Here is a 23,305-nt window from a genome sequence, read left to right on the forward strand (position 1 = left end):
TTTTTATCAAAATCAATGGCATCAAAACGTACGACTTTTCAACAATTTATACAGCCATTTAAAGTCCAGGCTTTTAACATCATAAACAGCTACTTTTTTCAATAAAAATAGAACTCTTAAATTTACATACCTTTTCATTATTCATTTGCAAAAATTATTTTGTTAAAACATTCTGATTGTAAACATTACTCCGAAGTTTTCGGATTGACAATATCTATGTATAGTTTTTCGAGATCAAGTCTTCCAACAATCAGTTGGATTTCTATGGGTAATAATTGCGCCCCGTTATTACCGGTCTTATAGAGTAGGCTTTCCCCTCTAAAATCTCCCCCCACCCCCCGGAAAATAGACTCTGTAGTAGGATTTCACCCACGGAAAAATGACTCGAGAGTAGGATTTTCCCTTCGGAAATCCCACATCAGATTCAATTTTCTGTGGGAAAATCCTATTCTGTTTAATAGTTATAGAGTGCAATTCCCCCAGATTTCCCCCAATAAGATAACTTGGCTTTACTTTTGTATGGGGGGAGAACATATTTTTACGTGTCCCTTATCCAAAATGACCAATTTTCCATTGAAACATACGAAGTATGAAAACACCGGTGTTGTAGAGTAGGATTTACCCCATATCTAGCTTTCCTCCCGGAATCTGTACTCTAAGGTAAGATTTCCCCCTGAGGGGAAAACTCGTTCTATAACCAGATTTCCCCCTCTTTCTTTCTCAGAGTAGGATTTTCCCTCTTTTAGCAATGCTTAAATTATATGGACAATATTTTGGCTAAAAGTTTATATGAAAGTCAACTGATTTTTTACTGAAAATATAGTGTTTTCGACTAAATAATTGTCAAATTTAGTATGAAATCTTAAAATATATAGTTCAAATCATCGATTTTTAACTCAAAACTTTAACTAATAGGAAATTGTAAAATTAGTAACTCAAAAAATCGTAGGACGATATGTCTCAACACCATCTCTCGGCGCAGCGGTATCTGTTAGTTCACGAATTTTAAAATGTATATCAGGCCACCTTTAGTGATTTGATAATTTGCTTGCCCTCTAAAGGTCCAGTATTTCTTCTATGGATCGATCCTTTTTACAAGGAGAGTGTGAAAAAAAGTCTAAAATTTATGTTATCGATAGGTTCCACAAGCCATTTTGTGAGTATTTGAATCGAGTAGTATTTTCAAAGGGAAAAATTAAAAAAAAAGCCATAAACCAAAAACAAAACAGTACAAGAAACGCTGCTTTTCCAAGCCGAAGCATATATCCCTTCGCCCCCAGCGGTGTAATATTGGATTTGAAAGCAGAGAGCAAATACACTCTTTAATTTTTTTTTAAATCAATCTTTTTTTTAAAAATTAATGACCCATTTATAGTTCCATGGCAACGGCAGCTGTTTTGGATATTTAAACACCGGAATCTTGGAGAGACACTTACACATCAATATTATGTTATGTAGTTTTGAAATACAATTGAAAATCCATTTAAGATAAAATTCCTTTTTGTTTCCATGGATACAGTTAAAAATTTGTCCAAACGGTTACATTGTTCCATTTTTTTAAGAACCAGTTTGACCAGATAAAAAAGAATAAGATTTTAATGGTTCAAAGAATTGGTTGGACAGTTATTGAGAAAAATAAGATTTGAAATTTTCATTCTTTTTATGTTTCAAACGAACTGGTCGCCATTTTGAAGAAGGGGCTCTTGTAACAATGTGTCGCCCTCTCCACCCTCATACATAAGTACAATCATGGTGTTTTATTGGGGGAAATTGGCTCTGGGGGAAATCGCACTCTATATAACTATAAGGCAGAGTAGGATTTCCCCCGGAAAATTGAATAAATCCTTTGGGAAAATCCTACTCTAGAGTCATTTTTCCGTGAGGGAAAGCCTAAGCTAGAGCCTATTTTTCCGAAGGGATATCCTACTCTAGAGCCAGTTTCCGGGGGGGGGGGTTAGAGGGGAAAGCCTACTGTACAAGACCGATAGTACACCTATTTTTGTATGCAAATGAATCAGAATTTATTCAAATACTGAAGAAATCTCTTGCCTTCAATTTGACATTTAGATATATCGACGACGTTTTACCAATTAACAATAACATTTTCATTCCTACGTTGATTCGATATATACATTTGAATTCGAAATAAAAGACACCAAAGAGTCTGATACATCTGTTTTATATTTGAATATTTTTCTAGAAAAGGCAGTCTGACAACAAATCTTCATTATAAACTTGATGACTTCAAGTTTTTTTAGCGTTAACTTCCCTTACTTATATAACAATATACCAATATCACCTGCATATGTAGTTTATGTCTTCAAGTTGATTGGATACGCAAGAGCATGCTCTTCGTACGAACAATTTCTAAAACGAGACAAGCTATTGACAAACAAGTTGATGATACAAGGATATAAAAAGTTTCGTTTAAAGCCCCTATTTGCAAAATTAATTCTATAGTCGATGCAATGACCTTGTTAGTAAATACAACCTATCGTTAAATAGAATGTTGACCTACATTTTTCATAAGAATTGTTATGCCATTATTTTCACCTTGAATTGTTTCCGTTTGCCCGATCATGACGAGGAGCACATAGCGGGTGTGACCCATTGACAGAGGATGCTTACTTGTATTCCGTTTGCCCGATCATGACAAGGAGCACATAGAGGGTGTGACCCGTTGACAGAGGATGCTCACTACACCATGACACCTGATCCAATCTCTGATACTTCTAGAGGTCTATATTTGTTCTGCTCTCGATTTGTTTTGTTCAAGTGGAATTTTGAACTTGATTACTACTCATTATCATCATATTTCATGAAAACAGTTTCAGTTTCTTCGTTGGAACTGCTGAACCAATTTCAACCAATTTTTGAAAATATATATACATGTACATGTATATAGCATCTACGGGTAAACGGAAACAAAACTTTGAAATTCATAGCCCAACCCCCTGGAGCCTTATATGTGGGACTAAAACCACCAAAATTAATGCAATCTTTAAAAATCAATTACTTTAATCCTAGACGTTAGGCAGCCAAACTGATGGCATGATTGTAATTAGCATTGAACCGCTACCAAAATTGTGTAGTTTACGGCTCCAGGGTCAGGAGTCCTGGAGAAAGGGTGGAGCTGTATTGATAATATAGTGAAAATATATAAATTATTTGGAAAAGATTCTTCTTTACCCATTTTTTAATAAGCAGACAAACTAAGTGCATGGTTTGATGAGCATGGACGCTTCTTCTAAAATTGTGAGATTCATGGTCCCCGGGCGTGTTAGGACGGGACTCTATTGATTACAAATGTATATAGTGAAAATGCATGATTTCTTTGAAAAGATTTTTCTATATCCCTGGGTATTAAGCAAATAAAGTGCATGGTTATGATTATTTAGGGTGACTCTTTCGACACTTTTTTTTGACACTTTGAATTTCAGGCCTCGGGGTCAGAGGTTGAGGTGTTAGCATTGGGCTCTATTGATTATATAGTGAAAATGCATAATATCTTAGGGTATTTTCTTCTCTGCCCCTGTGTATTTAGCAAAGATACTAAGCGCATGATTACGATGGGTTAGGGCAGTCATCAAAATTGTGAAATCCATGGTTTTGAAAATCCCTCTTCTCTGCCCCTGGGCTTACGGTGTTGTATTATACTCAGGTCAAGGCCATGTGTCTCTTGTTAATTACTGAATAAGCCATGAACCTCTTTTTTTGGGAAAAGAAACCATATAGTCAAAACTAGAGTGTTCCAATGAACGCTTGTGTCGCCTGCTTTGAGCTTCATTAAAGGTGTAAATAAATCTAATAATGGTCAGCTTTTAATTTACTGCTAGCATGATGGTAATTGCATTTGCTTGCAAGGAAAAATTGGCATCCATTGATAGTATGACTGCGATAGAATCTAACAATCAAAGAAAATATGGTTCCTTGACCCTCAAATGAATATTTAAATTATTAGAAATAACTTTTTATCAAATTAATAATACGTGTTTCCTACAATCCTCCAAAAGAGATTTCAGTCTGTCTTTACTGATTGTCAGTCTACACGATCCATTGTGGAATATCGATCCCAATGTATTGTCATGGTATTTAAGTATAAGTTTGTGTGGCAAACTCAATATCAAACAATTTCAAAGTACTTTTTCATGAGCTAATTATAAACGTGTTTCCAATAATCCTCCAAAAGAGATTTCAGTCTGTCTTTACTGATTGTCAGTCTACACGATCCATTGTGGAATATCGATCCCGATGTATTGTCATGGTATTTAAATATAAGTTTGTGTGGTAACTGAATATCATACAGTTTCAAATTACAGTACCATGAGGTCTTAAACATGTATAAATGCTAATTATCAATATCCTGTCTCTCAAAATTCAAAAATCATAATTTAGATTAAACTACCCAGGGTATTTTTGCAAAGTAGGTCAGAGGTCAAGGTCAAGTGAATTGTAATGCTGGTATTTTTCATATTGTCTTATGACAAAAGTACACATGCTAAATAGCAAAGACTTACCTCTTAAATGTCAAAAATATGCTGTAAATCGGCACTATGAAACTATTTTGAAAAGTAGGTCAAAGGTCAAGGATCACTAGGTTGGTAACCATGGTAATTTACAGAAGCCATCGTACCAAGCAATATATGTGTAAAATATCAAATCCATACCTCTTACAGTTTTCGAGATATAGGGTGTGACAGACAGACAGAAGGATAGCTAGACAGAATGACAGACGCCGGGCAAAGTGATCCCTTAGTGTCGCTCTGCTCTACAGGCGACATAAAAGTATATATGTATTGAAATGATGAGCAATGAGTCATCAATAACTTTACATTAGATAACTGATTACCAGTCCTCTTTTGGAATATAGTTAAATATTGTTTAACTTGACAAGAAAGGCGTTTGACAAAACCTGTCTTTCAGGAAAGACCCTTTGTTTTAAAGATGCATTTCGTGATATCTTTCTTATGTGTAGAAATAGTGCATGTACAATGAGAAAAGGATAAGTGACAATGTCTGAAAAAATAAAGTTCATGACATTTGTTTGCTATTAGAAATTGATTTTCGGACTTTTCTTCAACACAAAGGAATTGAATGTAAGAATTAGCCTGGAACTCAAGCAACAGTGGATAAACTGTTTTGAATTTCAAATAATCGTCTGTTTTCTTATAAACGACAATAAACTACCCGAGATTTGAAAGATATTTTTATATGTCTCCGAAGCATACCAGGTATAACCTTTTCTTTTAGAAGATTTTATAATCTCTATAAAGACACTTGAAATTATCCAAAAGAAACACGTTGGATGAATCTTGACTTCACGGCGATTAAATATATGTAAGTTTTGCCTAAGAACTATGCCTATAGACATATTTTAAGTTTAAATTTAAGGTATTGTCTTATCTAATCTTTTTTAGAATTGCATCTTTAGCACAATTTAAACTTCTGTAGCAAGGTTTCAGATATACGAAAGCCGGATAGGCTCATTTTTGACAAGATAAAAAAAATAATTAACTCGTTATAACGAGATAGTTATCTCGTTATAACGAGTTAGTATCTCGTTATAACGAGTTAGTTATCTCGTAATAACGAGTTAGTTATCTCGTTATAACGAGATAATTATCGCGTTATAACGAGTTAGTATCTCGTTATAACGAGTTAGTTATCTCGTTATAACGAGATAATTATCGCGTTATAAAGAGTTAGTATCTCGTTATAACGAGTTAGTTATCTCGTTATAACGAGTTAGATATCTCGTTATAACGAGATAATTATCTCGTTATAACGAGTTAGTATCTCGTTTTAACGAGTTAGTTATCTCGTTATAACGAGATAATTATCTCGTTATAACGAGATAATTATCTCGTTATTACGAGTTAGTTATGTCGTTATAACGAGACAGTTTTCTTGTTATTTCGAGACTTAATAGCAATATAGGAATAAAAATGGCTGCAGTTTTAAATGCCATTGAATTTTAAGCAAGTAATTATCAGTCAAATTTAACTTGAACAATTGATAAATGGTTGAAAATTTAATTTGCTCTGGGGTTTACTTATGATTAAATCTTGAACTATCTCGCTGTCATTAATCATGGCAACTCTAAGGCGAACACATTTACACATTTTCGTGAACTCCTCCTCAAATTGTTGCATTAGGACGCGATATTTTTCTTAAAATAATATTGCCAAACATACTTGCTTCAAACTTTGGCAATTTATTTATGACAACTATTTCTGATGAATGACACTATTTCGATATGTTTTGGACGACTTACCGGTATACACTTTCATATATCAATTTCTATACCGCTAAAATTAAATATCAGAGACAATATAAGTGCAACATATCGTTTATGCAACATATAATATATACGATTACAGTGTTATACATATGTTACTTCTGAGATTCAGAAATGTTTTGAAGACGGGGGATGGTGAAACATCAGCAGTTAGATCATAGGCGTAGTAATAGAGGGGCTAATGTCCACACCACCACTTTTGAAAAGGGGGCGGTCAAGAGTATCTTTGTGCCCCTTCCTCCATATTTTTTTTTTACCTGAGTAAATATCTCCCGAAAATAATGGCGAATACTCGTAGTTGGAATATCAAATCTATTTTTTTTTCTTTTTACTCGTCAAATATTTTACTTGGTTTACCCCCCCCCCCCCCCTTGAACCTCGTGACTTCGCTTATGCATATTGTCCACTATAATGAGGAATGGTGAAGCAAAAATGATATTACATCCTTTTAAGTAATAAGACGTTATTTGGCGGATCCTATATGTTTACCACACAGTGTCAGAACGTCAAACCAGAGTTTACAAAACAAAAAAAAAAGTTTACAGAGTTTACAAAGCCAGTTCACTTTTATAATCTTTTTACTTAGGATTGATCAACGAATAGGCCTAATACTACATATGTACATTTATATTATTAATACAACATTGAAGGAATGTCGTTAATTATTTTCCTCATCACAATATTTATTATGTATACTTTACAAGCATATAATTTTTATTTCAAAAAGAGATTGATGATTTTTTTTTTTTGGGGGGGGGGGTTTAATAAATAGAGGATATTCAATGTTTTGTAGTTGATATGGAATTTATTTCACGAGTGGGACAGGAATTTTTTTTTATATTTTCATGAGTGCGAAGCACGAGTGATCAACTGTTTTTACTAATGCTGACCTTCACCTTTTATTGTGGCTTCCGTAGAATAAAGAGCTCCAAAAGTTTTTTTTAATTCTACCACATTGATAATAACGCAAAAATTACATATTGTAGTTAAAGATTCCATGCCAAATTGGTAAATTAAAATGTTTCTTTCTTTTAATAAACAGAAGAAATATATAAATTATTAAGTGATAAGTACAGTATTGGTTCTTGATATTCATCATATTTATTATTGAGGGGAAGGAGGGATTGATGATAAAAACAACGTGAATTTAGTTTTTTGTCAGACATTGAATTTTGATCTTGCCCCTTTAAGACGATAAAATTGAACTGGTATTTCTTGTTAACAGGCAAGGAATTATCAAAATATGATCGTTAAAGCCTAACAAATGGTTTCATATCCACATGATTTATTCGGAATATTCAAAATAATGGGATTATTTCCATGCATTTTTTATTGCTACAAATATTACGCAAACATTATTATAATTTTAACAAATTCAAGAAAGTTTGAACAGGGCAGTTAAATCAGCCAGAGTATATCATTTTTTTCTGATCTCCTTGTACAAGTTGACAAAATTTTGATATTATATACATTCCATTTAAAGATGACACTAATTCTATTTTGCAATTTTAAGGTATAACACAACAACATGAGGCGGTCACGTTTCCGTATATTTGTCTTCGGTCATTCCAATAAACAATACTAATCAAAGGCATAACACAAAAAAACTAGTATGCTGTTCCATAAAATCTTTATCACGTACACTTCAAACAAATTTGATCGACTTGTTTCTGTATATTTCCTATAAATAATGGTCTATTCTTTACTTAGATATATCAATTCTAGATCAATTTTTATCTCGTTATAACGAGATAATAATCTCGTTATAACGAGATAACTAACTCGTTATAACGAGATAACTAACTCGTTATAACGAGATACTAACTCGTTATAACGAGATACTAACTCGTTATAACGAGATAACTAACTCGTTATAACGAGATTACTAACTCGTTATAACGAGATACTAACTCGTTATAACGAGATAACTAACTCGTTATAACGAGATAACTTACTCGTTATAACGAGATAATTTTCTCGTTATAACGAGATACTAACTCGTTATAACGAGATAACTAACTCGTTATAACGAGATAACTAACTCGTTATAACGAGAAACTAACTCGTTATAACGAGATACTAACTCGTTATAACGAGATAATTATCTCGTTATAACGAGATAACTAACTCGTTATAACGAGATATTAACTTGTTATAACGAGATACTAACTCGTTATAACGAGATACTAACTCGTTATAACGAGATACTAACTCGTTATTACGAGATAATTATCTCGTTATAACGAGTTAAATTTTTTTTTGTCTTGTCAAAAATGAGCCTATCCGGCTTTCGTACAGATAGAAGAAAATAACCATAAGTATAAATGAAGTTTTAAAATGCGAGTTCTACACTACAAAAATTATTATATGGACTTTTTTTGATAAAGACTTGTTACATGTTAAATACTACACACTGTGTAACTGCCAATAACCCACTTCACCTATTCTTACGTGTAATTAAATACAACATGGCGTTCAACGGCTTTAGTCAAAGAGAAAAAACACACTAAATGGTTCAATGATCAGTAAGCGATACATGCAATTAATCAAGCTTAAGTTCACTGATTGTTTTAAATTTGATTTAGTTTGTATTACATCAAACTGTATATAGTATTTTCAAGGTAAAATAAGCTAAAATATTTCAACCATTCATTTGTCCTTACCTCTGTGACTTGACACAACCCTTAAAATAGAAATAAACTTCCTTGTTTTTAGCAAGACGATGTTTGTGGTGCATATAAAGAATGACTTACACAACAGTTGGTAAGGTTAAGCACGTAGCTTCATTTTATCTTTTTGAAGTTTGAAATAAACTTTAGAAAGGTAACAAAAAATTAACTTGATTTTTAGCTCAACTGGTCAGAGACCAGAAAAGCTTATGCGATAGTAAGGTGTCCGTCGTCCGTCCGTCTGTCTGTCCGTCTGTAAACAATTTTTCAAAACGCTACTCCTCCTACAGTTTTAGTCTGATTTCAATATAACTTGTCACACAAGTAGACTACACTAAGATACATAATTCTGTGAATCGGTTTTTGATTTCTATGAGCGGTGTTGCCATGGTTACTAAAAATAGAGATTTCTGGGAAGTACTTTCAAAACGCTTCTCCTCTTACAGTTTATGTCTGATTTCAGTATAACTTGGTACACAAGTAGACTAGACTATGATACATAATTCTATATATCGAGTTTTGATTTCGATGAACGAACGGTGTTGCCATGGTTACTAAAAATAGAAATTTCTGTGAAACTCTTTTAAAACTCTACTCCTCCTACAGTTTTTGTCTGATTTCAGTATAACTTGGTATACAAGTAGACAATACTAAGATACATAATTCTCTATATCGGTTTTATGATTTCGATGAACGGTGTTGCCATGGTTACTAAAAATAGAAATTTCTTTGAAATATTTTCAAAACAGGTTTGATCTGATTTCATAATAACTTGGCACACAAGTAGACTAGACTATGATACATAATTCTATATATCGATTTTTGATTTCGATGAACGAACGGTGTTGCCATGGTTACTAAAAATAGAAATTTCTGTGAAACTCTTTAGAACCCTACTCCTCCTACAGTTTTGGTCTGATTTCAGTATAACCTGGCACACAAGTAGACTATACTAAGATACATAATTCTGTGTTTCTGTTTTTGATTTCGATGAACGGTGTTGCCTTTGTTACTATAAATAGAAATGTCCTTGAAATACTTTCAAAATGTTACTCCTCCTACAGTTTTGATCTGATTTCAGTATAACTTGGCACACAAGTAGACTACACTATGATCATCCTACAGATTTAGTCTGATCGCAATAAATCTTAATAATACAAAAATCTCAATAAAACAAAAAGAAACTACACCAAGGATCATTATTCTATGTATTGCTGTTGCAAAGTTTCAAGTCCAAGTGCTACTTTTAAATACAAACCAGTAGAGCTACAGTCTCATCAGACACTTCTGGTTTATGTTATAAATAATAAGGAAAAAGACTCAGTAGCCAGTACCTTATATCCAAAGTTGAACTCTACGTTATCCAATATTCCTTTGCTCAAATCTTCTATTACGTACAATGTACTGCTAAATATCTTTTCATTTAAAAAGCAAAGAGGAAGTCTCAGGTATTGGAAAGAAATGAATTTTTTAACAATACTAGTTATTTTAATTCAGAAAACATTTATTTGGCAATCAGAAGTTACTTACTCTTACAAAAAAGGATACAGTGCCCCAAACCAATGTAGCTAGCTTGACCAAAAATGGTGGCCGTTGCTATAATGCTCTTAAAAGGTAAACCTTGTACAAGGGGATGGATAACATCCAGGATCCCATATTTAGACCTTCTTCTTTGGAAAGTGGGGGGGGGGGGGTCTGTGAGGGACCGTATGACTGTCAAAAGGAACTAAGTTTACAAGACAGGCAACCTATTTAGCTAGCCCGGCCAAAAAATGGAAAAAAACAACGCTTATAATACTGTTATAAAAGTATATAATTCTAGGAGCTGGATAATATCCAGGATCCCATATTTAGACCTTCATCTTTTGACAGGGAAGGGGACTGGGAGAGACTTGACTGTCAAAAGGAATTTTGTTTACAAGACCGGCAATCTATTAAGCTAGCTCGGCCAAGGTAAAAACGCCTAATAATACTGTTATAAGAGTACATAGTTCGAAAGGTTGGGTAACATCCAGCATCCAATATTTAGACCTTCATGTCTATACAAGGGAAGGGTCTTGTACAAGGTTTACCTTTTAAGAGTATTATATCCACGGCCATCATTTTGGTCAGGCTAACTATATTGGTTTGGGTTCCTGAGTCTTTTTTTTTGTAAGTGTGGCCTTTGATTCGCTTCTCCAAGATATATTAAATTGAGTCAATCTTGTTTCTTGAAAAGTATCTATTACGACACTTAGGGTAATTTGAATCGTGAACCCACCACATAATACCCCATACGAAAATGTCTAGTCAACTAATCGTCGACTAGCAGTCAACTAGTCATCAATTGAATACTCGAAAACAATTGACCACTAGGAGTTGAATGCTTTTCTGATAAGTTGTCAACTGCTTTGCCTAAAATGGTCCGTCAATTGACTGCTTTTTACCATTTAATTACCATTAGTTGAATGCTAATACTTTTAAAATTTCATTCGAGAAAAGAGTTGACCATTGTTGAACACTTCGACTTTGTAAAATCTTGTTGAGTTGTCTATAGTTGATTTGAAATTGAAGAACAAGATGTTACTGGTCAAATGAATATTTCAGAAAACCTCTAAACCATGACGTATTAACAATGACTGGATGCTACACTACCTGCAGGCCCATAGGAAGCAATTTCAGTTGGGGGGGGGGGCACAACCATACATTTTCAGTAGTTGAGGGGGCACTATCAACTACCAAAAATTCCCTGACAAGCTAGAAAAAAAGGGTCATCAAGGTATGTCACTCGTGAAATAAGTTATATCAAGGATTTTTTGAGAAGTATATTTTAGATAAGTGTTCATATAGCAAGACTCAAAATCGCAAAGAAAATTGGGGGTCAGTGTGCATCTTATTGAGCAACGGTACAATGAACTTGCCCTTTTTGCACTTAAATTGTAACCCTTAAGTTAATCACTTTAACATTTATTATATTTAATTAAGCAGACGTAATCATGGCAATAAATATAATCTTATTTTACGTAAAATTGTGTGAATAATATTTATCATTGGACAAGTCATGCAAATAAATGCGCATAACTTATTGTGTGACCTTTTTGCACTAAAAAGGATTATATTTGGGATATTAAAAATCTAAATATGCAATAAATATGTTCTTGTTTAAAGCTTTTTATGACTTTAGTGCCGATCAGTTGGAAGTATCCTGTTGTTTAAAATAATAAAGAAAAAATGGGGCCAGTGATGTAAATTTGGAGATATTGGTCAAAATATGAGATTTTTAGCCCCCCCCCCCCCATTCCCGTGTAAATTTTAGCTTAACTTCTTGAATATTTCTTCATTTCTTTGCAAAGTCTGTGGAGTGAATGTGTAAAATTTGTTTTAAAAATATTTATTGAAACCTATATGTAATATTCCTAGCACATGATCACGGAAAAAATGCTGCGAGTAAAAATATGTAGGGCTAAAGTTCCAAGATATTAAATTTAACAAATGTGTAGATTTCAAGAATTTTCTTCAAAATATCCTTCCATTACAAAAAATAGTCCCCCATAAATCTTGTTTCTTTATGATTTTGTGATCAGTTTTGAAATTGAATGTTCTATAATTTGCATTGTTTAATTCAAATATGTTGTAAAAATTGAATTGTAATAGTTTTGAAGTGAGAGGTTCTGAATAATCTTTTCTTAAAAGTTGAAGAGTGACATTCCTTAATATGACTAATCATGGCTTTGATGTACTTGAAAAGAAGATTTAAAAAAAAAGATTTTTCCTTCGTATTCCTCAGTAAAACTTTAACCCCTGTTGAGGCCCCGCCCTACCCCCAGGGGGTCATGATTTGTACAAACTTGAATCTACACTACCTGAGGATACTTCTATATTTATATAACTTATTATGGCTTTGCTGTTCTTAAGAAAAAGATTTTTTAAAAATATTTTCTATATATTCCTATGTAAAAATTTGACCCCTACTGTTGCCCTGCTCCGCCCATGGGGGTCAAGATTTGTACAAAACTGAATCTATGCTACATGAGGATGCTCTTTTATAAATATGACTAATCTTGGCTTTGCTCTTCTTGCGAAAAAGATTTTTAAAATTTTTTCCTATATGTTATTATGTAAAACTTTGACCCCTTGGTGTGGCCCCGCCATACCCTCGGGACTCACCATGGCTTTGCTGTTCTTGAGAAGAAGATTTTTTTTTAGATATTCCCTATATATTTCTAAGTAAAATTTTGATTCCCTGTTGTGGCCCCTGGTCATGATATGAACAAACTTGAATCTACGGTATGTAATGGAGTTTTCACATAAGTTTTCACTTTTCTGGTCTAGTGGTTGAAATTGGCCTAGTGGTATTGGAGAAGAAGTCGAAAATGTGAAAAGTTTACAGACACCAAACGACTGCCGACACACGACAGACGACAGACAGACGCCGGACACTCTTCGATCGGAAAAGCTACCTTGAGCCTTCGGCTCAGGTGAGCTAAAATGGATATACTCCCTTCTGAATTCAATTACTTCTCTATGAATGATAAGCAAAGTTTTCATTTTACTTCCTCATTTATTCAAATTAAGAACAAACAGATAAAAACAAAATGAATCACAACTGTGCACTTCCAATCTAATATAATGCACAACATTTTTTAAAATCACAGGAGTTTGCATACCTATCAACTTTACGGAAATTATTAAGAAATATAAAAAACGTAATACTAATAATAATTATAATAGGTATTGCGTATTTTTAAAAATAATTTCCTAATAATTTCGGTAAAATTAATAGGTATGCCAACACCTGTGTTTAAATTACCAACAATAGAATAACACCGCTCAAGATATCCACTATACAATGAAATTACTTAAGGACATACGCAACGTACCTTACCTACTGATAATTTTTCAAGATATTCTTAATTTAAGATTATAGTGCCATCAGATGTTCGTCGACAAAAAATCAGCATGCATTACCAGGGGTTTTGCAAAGATATCAATTGATGAAAATTCTTGTATTATTTAAAGAAAAATACACAAAAATTACTAAACATATAATCTAGATGTTTTGTTTAACCAAACTTGTTTTAGAAGAAGTGTACAAGAGCATATATAGACATAGAAATGTAGCACACAATTCTTTTAAGTAGTGGAACTCTTCAACTCCAGGGAAAAAGACAACAAAGTTTAAACTACGTTGCGTATGTCCTTAAAGGGTAAAAATACAAACATATGAGCAAAAAATTTATCGGAATGCTTCAATACTGACCACTATTATGCCTTTTTCAATATACAGAACAAGGAGAGACAGTATTTGTTTTGGCAATATGCCTGTTAAACATTTCAAGGTGATAAGACATGCAATCAATAAACATGGCTTCAACAAACTATGAAGAGATGATTAAATGAATATGATAATATGTATGCATATACTAAAAATATTATTCGTACTTGAAAATAATGCTTGGCATGGAATTTAATTTAAAACTCAATATTGACTGTAAATGGGGTTGGGATGCGGGGTACTTTAGTCATTCCCTGCAAACTTTATGAAAAAATCCTTTTCAAAAGAAAGGCTTTTTTCCCAAAATCGTTTTGAATTTCAAATTCTTGTCTATCAGCAGAATTCTTTAGAACAAATTTACTCTCGGTGTATTTTCAACCATGTGAAGACTTAGCAGAATTTACACACGTGTGAAGATATATTGTCTATTACATAAAACAATGGATTGCTTCTTTGAAAAGTGCCTCTTGTACTAAATTGGAAAGAGCAGTGATCCTCTGCTGTGTCGATAAATTCCATTTTATATGATTGAATAATTCCTATCTCTGATTGACTGAGATCCAACATTGCAGAAAAAATACGACGTTATGTTCACCTGCACGTGATCTTCAAAATGAACATAACACTTTTTTTCTACATTGGACTGAAATAGATCGGGAAATTCCAAATTGACACAAATAGTTTTGGAAATTTTTTTCACATGTACCCAAAGAACTCAGGTGATTACAACATCCAGAAACTTAAATCTGGGGTGGTGGGAGGGGTGAAGGGGTCCTTTTTTCTGAAGGTAATTTTCTTTTCTTTTTTTTATGCCCCCGTATCGAAGATTCGGGAGTATATAGTTTTTGCCCTGTCCGTCTAGCTGTCTGTCTGTCTGTTGGTTTGTTTATCTGTTTGTCTGCAAAAACTTTAACATTGCTCATAACTTTTATTTCACATGTGCATTCCTTGTGACAAGACCTTTCTTTATTTGAACTTTTGACATTGACCTTGAAGTTTGACCCAATTTTGAAAAAAAACTACCCAATTTTAACCTTGGTCAAAACTTTTGAATGCTTGGTGCTACGGCTTTCATACTTCACATATGTAATTCTTGTGACAAGACCTTCCTTCGGATACCAACATTTATAGCCCTTTTGCCTTGACCTTGGAGTTTGACCTACTTTTGGAAAACATTAACCTTGGCTATATCTTTTGAACGGTTTCTGTTAGGGTTGTCATATTTCACATGTGTATTTCTTGTGAGAAGGCCTTTCCTTGGTCACCATTAATTTTGACCATTTGACCTTGACCTTGATGTTTGACTTTCTATTGAAAAACTTTAACATTTTCCATATCTTTTCAATGGTTGCTGCTAGGGCTTTCATATTTCACAGGTATATTCCTCGGGACAAGACCTTACTTTGGGTACCAACATATTTGATTTGCATTTGAGAAAGTTTAATCTTCGCTATAAGATGCCATACGGGGGCATCAGTGTTTCATAAACACATCTTTCTTTTCTTTTTCTTTTTTTTTTTTTTTTTACATTTAATTGAGTATATAAATGTTCATGCAAAGGTTGGTCCACCGTTAATGGACGATATCCCCCCTCGAATAAAATTTGGAGTTTGGAGAATTCTCCTTTTTTGGGGTGGCTAGTCAAAGATTTTTTTCCAGGTAAGTTGTCAATTTATTTATCCTTATGCCCCCTCCCCCTTCAAAATCGATTCTATTTACGTGCCTGACATTTATTTTTCCTACACCGCACCTAAAATAGATTTTAAAATTCCATTTTAATACAACTTTTTATGTTTATTTTAATCCCGCTTCTGTCATTGCGTTTGGCTAGGATTTCAGGAAATGTAAATTTCTTAGATGGCATGGATTGCTGAAAAATTTTGTATCATTTAATCATTGAATCAAATATAAAAAAACCCCAACTAATCATGTTTTTGGGGGTCAATACGATGATTTTACCACCTTCAATGTTCACATCGCCCTTCGGACTCGGTGAATATTTACTCCTCAGGAAGCTAAATCATAGTATTGACTTAAAAACCCCCCAGCAATAATTGTATAATACTGTTTAAAGAAGTTATTGAACAAGTAATGGAGAGGAGAAGGGGAACTGCATAGACTAATGAAGAAAGAATTGTTCGTTTTAGTACATTGGGGAGAATAAAGAGTTTTAAAAAAATCCAAGTTTTTCTAGAGGGCTTGGAAATTGCCAAATTAGTACCTACCGATTTGCACACAGCTTGCAAGTACATATGAACGCACTGCGAAAATTGTAAATGGGCGCATGTAAACGGGACTTTATATAATCATTATATAATGATTTTCAACAATACCTGAATATTTATGTACATGAAACATGTTAAAGATACCTTTTTTTTTTACAGGTAAATGTCTTTATCCTTCCCGAGGCACAGAAAGCTTTAGGAACTGAAAGAGGAATACATGTAAATTTATCTAAAAGATATTAAATGATGCTGAGAGATTTTGAAGTGCGTTAGCTCTTACAGGCCATATGACGTATGATCTAAATGTACATGTTGAGTGAATGTTGGTACAAAAATTCTTCTAATAATTTAGAATGTAAATATAAGAAACTGTATTTTTTTGCTTATAGATTGGAACACGTGGATATTACCATGTATTCAAATATATAACATACCATCAAAGAAAGCTAGGCCACATAATCTTTTATGCTTTAAAACTTACGATTTCTTAAAAGTGATCAAATTTGTGATTAAAATGCAAACATATAATAAGAAAAATCAGGTAATTGAAGAAAAAATTAGTAGACTGAGAGAACAGAAGTTTGGAGAAGCATCCCTCATTGCAGTGCTGAAAAACTGCGATTATAGGCTGCACATGCATCGCTTATACGCCTTAAGTTGCTGAGTCTGAAAGTCAACTTTATAACTTTGAACTTCAAGAAAATAAAGAATGAATATTCTGTTGTAAACGTTAATGATGTGCACTTCTACTTGTTGAAAATAATTGTATCTGGAGGTCTGGACGATTTCAAAAATGGAAGTCAAGAACGATAACTGAAAGTCGCTCTAAATATACTTCATGTAAACGTAGATATTTTTTACCCAATCAGAAAACAGCATTTTTACACACACCAAAAACAGATTTCAAAGAAACAAAGAGAACACGTGCTTTTGTCTTCTCATCCTCAAAAAGATTTTTTGACAAAATATCTTTAGTAAGATGAAATGATTTTTGAAGAATAAGGTATTTACCGTGAACAAACTTGACATTTTAATCTCAGGAAAAAATTAGTGCATGTAGCTGTGTAACATAATGCAATCTAGATGACATCATTAAATCAATTACAATTATAAAGTTTACTGAAAATGTTCTATGTTGGTAAATATAAACATTTTGCTTAGCCGTCCGATTTTCTTCAAAAACGTGAACTTTCCATGCGTATAGATCTACAGCACGCAAGTGTTCATCGTATAGACTAGTTTTAAAATATTATAGGTTTCACAAGTGCAGGCTGAATACCATGTTATATATACACTATACAAAAAGGAAAGGTGTAAAATATGAGAGAAAGGGAATAAGGATGAATGTTTTTATCATCATATCTTACCAGGCAAACCAATAACTGCATGATTTTGATATACAATGGAAACACTAATGACTGTTATATCCTCAATACCACAATATCTTCATGCCTGGCTTTAAAAACTGAAAAGCTGAGGTATTCATATCAAATTTATTAACGCAATTTAACCAACTGGGGTTGCTACCTCAAAGTGACAGATATTAATCCCACTTAAAATTTATTTTAAGCTTTTCAAGTCGTGTTTGTTTACGGTAGAATTGTTATATATGCTGTATTATTCCTAAATATGCAAAAGTTTACAAAAAGTTTCTTCTTTAAAAATCTTTTGAGCCAAAAAGTTTAAAACCACATGTTTTATTTATTTTCTCATGGGTTTGTCTAAATGCCGTTATCTGATTTGTCAGAAGCATTAGCTTTTTGTTTATTCTTAGTATTTATAGCAAGTGACGGTCATTGTTATTGACTTCCTTATATGGAAATCGTCCTGACCTGATCTACGCTTTTAAGTATAATTGAAGTTATATGAGATACACTAGATTTTCTTATTCCATGAGAAATGTGAACAAGAGGCCAATTGGCCACAATGCTCACCTGAGTAACTATGGCCCATCTGTTCGTCATAAGATTTTTTCCCTATATATTCTTATGTAAAATTAAGATATTATAATATTTTGTGGTCCCACCCTACCCCCAGCCCCACCCTACCCCAGGTGTCATGATCTGAACAAACTTGAATCTGAGGATACTTCTATATAAATATGACTAGTCATGGCTGTGCTGTTCCCTAAAAGATTTTTCCTATATATTCCTATTTGAAATTTGATCATGGCCCCACCCTACCCTCAGGGGTCATGATTTGAACAAACTTGAGTCTACTTTACCTGAGGATGTTTCCATACCAATATTACTAATCATGACTTTGCTGTTTTTTCCTATGCATTCCTATGTAAAACTTTGATTGCCCATAGTGCCCCCATCCTACCCCCGGGGTCATGATTTGAACAACTTTGAATCTACACTTCCTGAGGACGCTTCCATATAAATATGATGACTCATGATTCTGCTGATAAGGAGAATAATTTTCAAAAGTTTTCTTAAGTATTCCTATGTAAAACTTTGATCGCGCAAAGTGGCTTCCCCCTTCCCCCGGGGGTCATGGTTTGAACAAAATTGAATCAACACTACAGGTTTCATGCAAGTTGCACTTTTTCTGGCCAAATGGTTCTTAATAAGAACCCATTTTTCACTCTTTCTTAATTATCTCCCCTTGGAAGAGTGTGTAGCCCTTCATATTAACAAACTTAAATTCCCTTTACCAAGGATACTCTGGTTAAAATTGGCCCAGTGAGCCTGGAGAAGAAGATGAAAATGTAAGAAGTTTACGACAATGACAACGCCAACGCAGACGACGACAACAACAGACAGCGGACAAATTTCGATCAGGAAAGTTCACTTGAGCCTTTGGCTCATGTGATCTAATTATTGAAATTATTCTTATTTCGTTGTTGATTTCGTAGTACTTTTAGTTTGGTGAAAACAATCATGATTAAAAATTAATAGCTAACAAACCTTTGGAAACCTATTCACACTGCATTTTTGTTTTTAAAAAAGTATACTGGTATATGAAATGAAATTAGAAATATGTTGGAACAAAGAGAAAACAAAATTTAAAAAAAAAGATAAGAGATGTATTTTTAAAGATACTGACATCCTTAAAACTTTAGATTTTTTAAATCATTTGAGAGAGAGAGAGAGAGAGAGAGAGAGAGAGAGAGAGAGAGTTATATATTAAGTACTCTCAATGTTATGTATTTTTAGAAAAATAAAACTATAAAATGAAGCTGTAAAACTGAAAATTTTTCAATACTTACTATTAATATCATAAATGAATATGAAATTCGAACAGTTACTGCTTTACTAGAAGTTGAATACGCTCCAAAAGGACCAACATTTACTTCAATTTGGACAGAGGAACTTCTGCAATATTGACAATTTATTTTCTTATAGGATGCGTGGATGCAAACTATTACGCCAGGAGGCATTTTTTTCTTTCATGAAATGTTGAAGAAAATATTTTAAGAAATTTTGAGGACGTTAAGTAAACTTTGAAAATGAGAAGAAAAGGTACACAAATTCAATACAAAATAAATTGAATCTAAAACAACATTTTTATGCATCTCCCTGATCTCATTGTTTACGGATGATTGCAATAAGAAAAACGGTACTGCTAAAAGATGAATGTTTATGAATATATTGTTTATAAAAATCTATATTGCATTTGTAAGGATAGAGGAGATAGTTGGGAATACAAAATAAGTCACCACTTTAATTAACTGCATTTCAGCTTAATTAGTGTTATTTTCTAGAGAAAAAAAAAATAATTTTTAAAAACGTATGAGGTTTATTTGAAATAAGGTGACAGGTATTTCATTTAACTTTATTGATACAGAGAGCTTATTTAAAGACCTGATTTTTAAAATGACTATTACCTTCTCCTTGATATCGGTAATACACGGTCAGTTGCACGTACTACAATGCCGAAGGACAGTCCCTTAGCTATAGAACCAACACATGTAATGACAGCCTTGCCTTCTATATTTGATTCCAGAGAGAACACCCTGTCACCTTTGTTTGAAACACTCTGAATATCATAATCAATGCCATCCAAATCCTCATCTGTGGCTGAAATCTGAATATATAGGGCTAAAGGATTGCAGATATTTTTTTTAAATTTGATTTAAATGCATTTCACACAGAAAGAATATCTAAATAAAAGTTGATAAATCTACCACTCTAGCTTCATGAAGTCATAAAGTGACCTCAACAAATCAATCCAAAACATATAAACAACAAATGAAAATAAGATCAAACAGCGAAATAAAATCCGTCTCTGCCAAGTAACTTATTGTAACACATATCAGACAGTCAATAATCAAACAAACATTGTTTTCATATAGAAGAACAAATGAAGAATGACAATTAGATAGTAAAGGAAAATAAGGAAAAATAAGTATGTTATTTACCATCAGTATACATTGGTGGTTCTCGGTATAATTCCCCTCCAAAATGTTTACGAAGTATACAGGGGCAGAAAATATTGGGGAATTGTTGTTGCAATCTGAAGAAGTTTGGTTACCAGTATTGATTTCAGCAAAGGACAACTTTATTGTAGCTCTGTCATAGTACCGGTGAGCTAAATTTTCTTTAGCCTGTTTAAAACAGAATACCAGTAAGTTTCTAAATATTTCTAGAAATCTGCACAGAAATAAGACACAGTAAAACAGCTCAAACAAACCTCAATGAAAAGTTCCAGCTCAGTTACTTCTGATCTATCAATGGATGCCGTCTGGCTTACAAGGGTTCGATATCGGTTTGCTGAGCCAGAAACTTTTTGAGTGGTCACTTGGAATCTGTTTTGGTACCCAGATGGCAAGGCTGACAAAAATACAAATATCAAATATCAATAGGCAAAAATAAATAAATAAATAAATAAAATAATAAATGAAATAAATGAATGAATAAATAAAGAAATAAATAAATAAGTAATATACAATAAATAAAGGACAAAACACCTCTGAAATAAAAAGAGTTGAGATATTATTGTCGTAAACAAATTTCCGATAAATAGACTATTTCAATTCTGATTTTATCTGTTTATGTACTTTAAGTATTAAAACTACCAAGATGACCCACTTAAAAGTCATAACACTTCATGAAAAACCTGGGATTTTTTGGTTCTTGCTAAGGATAAATCTGTGTATACCAAAGCAATTTATGTATCAGTTTCAATTACTCTTATAGTCAGGTTATTGCTGGAAAAAGCAGTTTTCTAAGATTATATAAGTACCATCAGGTGATGTCCAATCCCCTTGACAAATTGTGAAAAAAATATGTTAAACAAAAATAAAATATTATCCAAAATACAAAAGTCAAATAACTGTGTACTGACTTTGTCGTATTGTAAAGGTGATCGGAGCATTAAGAGTGTCCCCGTCCTCTGCAATGATATCAACCGCTGCATTGGGATTTCCAGAATCCACAGGTACTGGGTTAAATACAAGTGTGCCAGCCTAAAAATGTAGAATGTCATATACAAATGAAGAATGTTTTATATGATGAAAAACAATTTATATTCTTTATTCATCAATTCATATCCAACAATTTGTACTATTGGGTGGAATATACTAGCCTTTTAGGAATAAGTTAAAAAGTGTGCTAGTATTCTGCTTTACATTGTAAGAAACTACTGTTATATATACCCAATTGTTCAAAAACTAACCATTGACCCAGATGAGATACTTGTTGTATAAGATGGGTTAAAACAAACATTGTTGACATTAAAGCAGGAAGAATACACAAATCTGGGTCCTAAATCATCCACGTCATTTATAGTAATTGTGATGGTGGTAGTAGTTTGTTTTCTGTCTGTAATATTGCTGGCTTTGTCCTGAATGATGATAAAACCACAAAAAATTAAAATCTTCATTAAAAGTACATGAAGCAAAATTTCAACTTCAGCCCAGTCGAGAAAAATATGATGGATATCATACATCACAAAAATTCTTTTAACCAAATTCTGTTTACTGCAATGCCTCTGGATTTGAGATGTAATATGGAACAATAGTTTTGCATATAAATTACATGCTAGGTCCTAATAGTTAAGTTATAATGGAAGGAACTGCAAAAATATACAATATAGAAAAATTAAAGCGGTTATATTAGCTCCAAATATATAACTACATTCTGATAATAATTTTATGAAATAATCAGAAATATGACACTTACAGACGCAGTTATTGTGAGGTTATATGATTGAACATATTCAAAATCTAAATAAGTGCTAACAACTATTCCCCCTCTTGACGATATAGGCAGTGCAAATCTGGTTGAGCCATCATTCTAAAAAAAAATCACAGTAGTTTATAAGTTAATATAATTAATTCACTTAAAAGGTACAATTCTAATACATATTGTTATTTTTTTCTCTCAATTTAATCCACCTAATTTATTCAATTTTAGAAATCAAAGCAAATATTAACGGAAAATAATTTAAGGCTTAAAGAAGTGACATATTTTCGTCTTAAAGTAATATGCTCTTTCGATGCGATTTTTAAGAATGCTATGTAATTACTTTTGGTTGTCTAAATTCATGGTAACGCTTTTAAGAGTTCAAAGAAATCCAGAATTAACTAGGAGACTAATTGTTCTCGAACAATTAGAGGTCTTTCCACCTTCTTTAAATTTCATATATTTTTCATATTTTACTCTCTAAAGTTAATTTTTATACAAAAAGAATTCATAAATGGCTTGAAAGATAGAAAAAATGAAAGTTTTCAAGATTTTGAAATGACCTTGACCTTTGACCTTGAACAAATATTAAAGGTGAAAGGTCAAGGGTCACATTGCACTTTACCCCATGCTTCTACGACTTTTAGTTTTAAAGTTATAAGGATTAATAATGAGCGCAAAGACGTTAAAGGGCGATAACTGATATAAGGGATCGTCAGATCCTTTCA

At 32.9% G+C, this 23,305-nt stretch overlaps 1 protein-coding gene across 1 annotated transcript in view; it reads right to left on the reverse strand.

Annotated features, from left to right (window-relative positions):
* Positions 1-23,305, reverse strand: part of LOC133190387 (cadherin-99C-like) — a 241,959-nt gene that overhangs the window by 41,471 nt on the left and 177,183 nt on the right. The window contains exons 9-12 of the mRNA XM_061325992.1: positions 21,739-21,859; positions 21,085-21,224; positions 20,813-20,998; positions 20,279-20,478 (exon numbers count right to left, since the gene is read on the reverse strand). Coding sequence (XP_061181976.1) covers positions 20,279-20,478; positions 20,813-20,998; positions 21,085-21,224; positions 21,739-21,859 — 647 coding nt within the window. The remainder of the gene's footprint in view (positions 1-20,278; positions 20,479-20,812; positions 20,999-21,084; positions 21,225-21,738; positions 21,860-23,305) is intronic.

This window comes from Saccostrea echinata, unplaced genomic scaffold, assembly GCF_033153115.1.
Source record: "Saccostrea echinata isolate AGI-Se365-2 ecotype Australia unplaced genomic scaffold, CSIRO_AGI_Sech_v1 ptg000022l, whole genome shotgun sequence".
Lineage (NCBI taxonomy): Eukaryota > Metazoa > Mollusca > Bivalvia > Ostreida > Ostreidae > Saccostrea > Saccostrea echinata.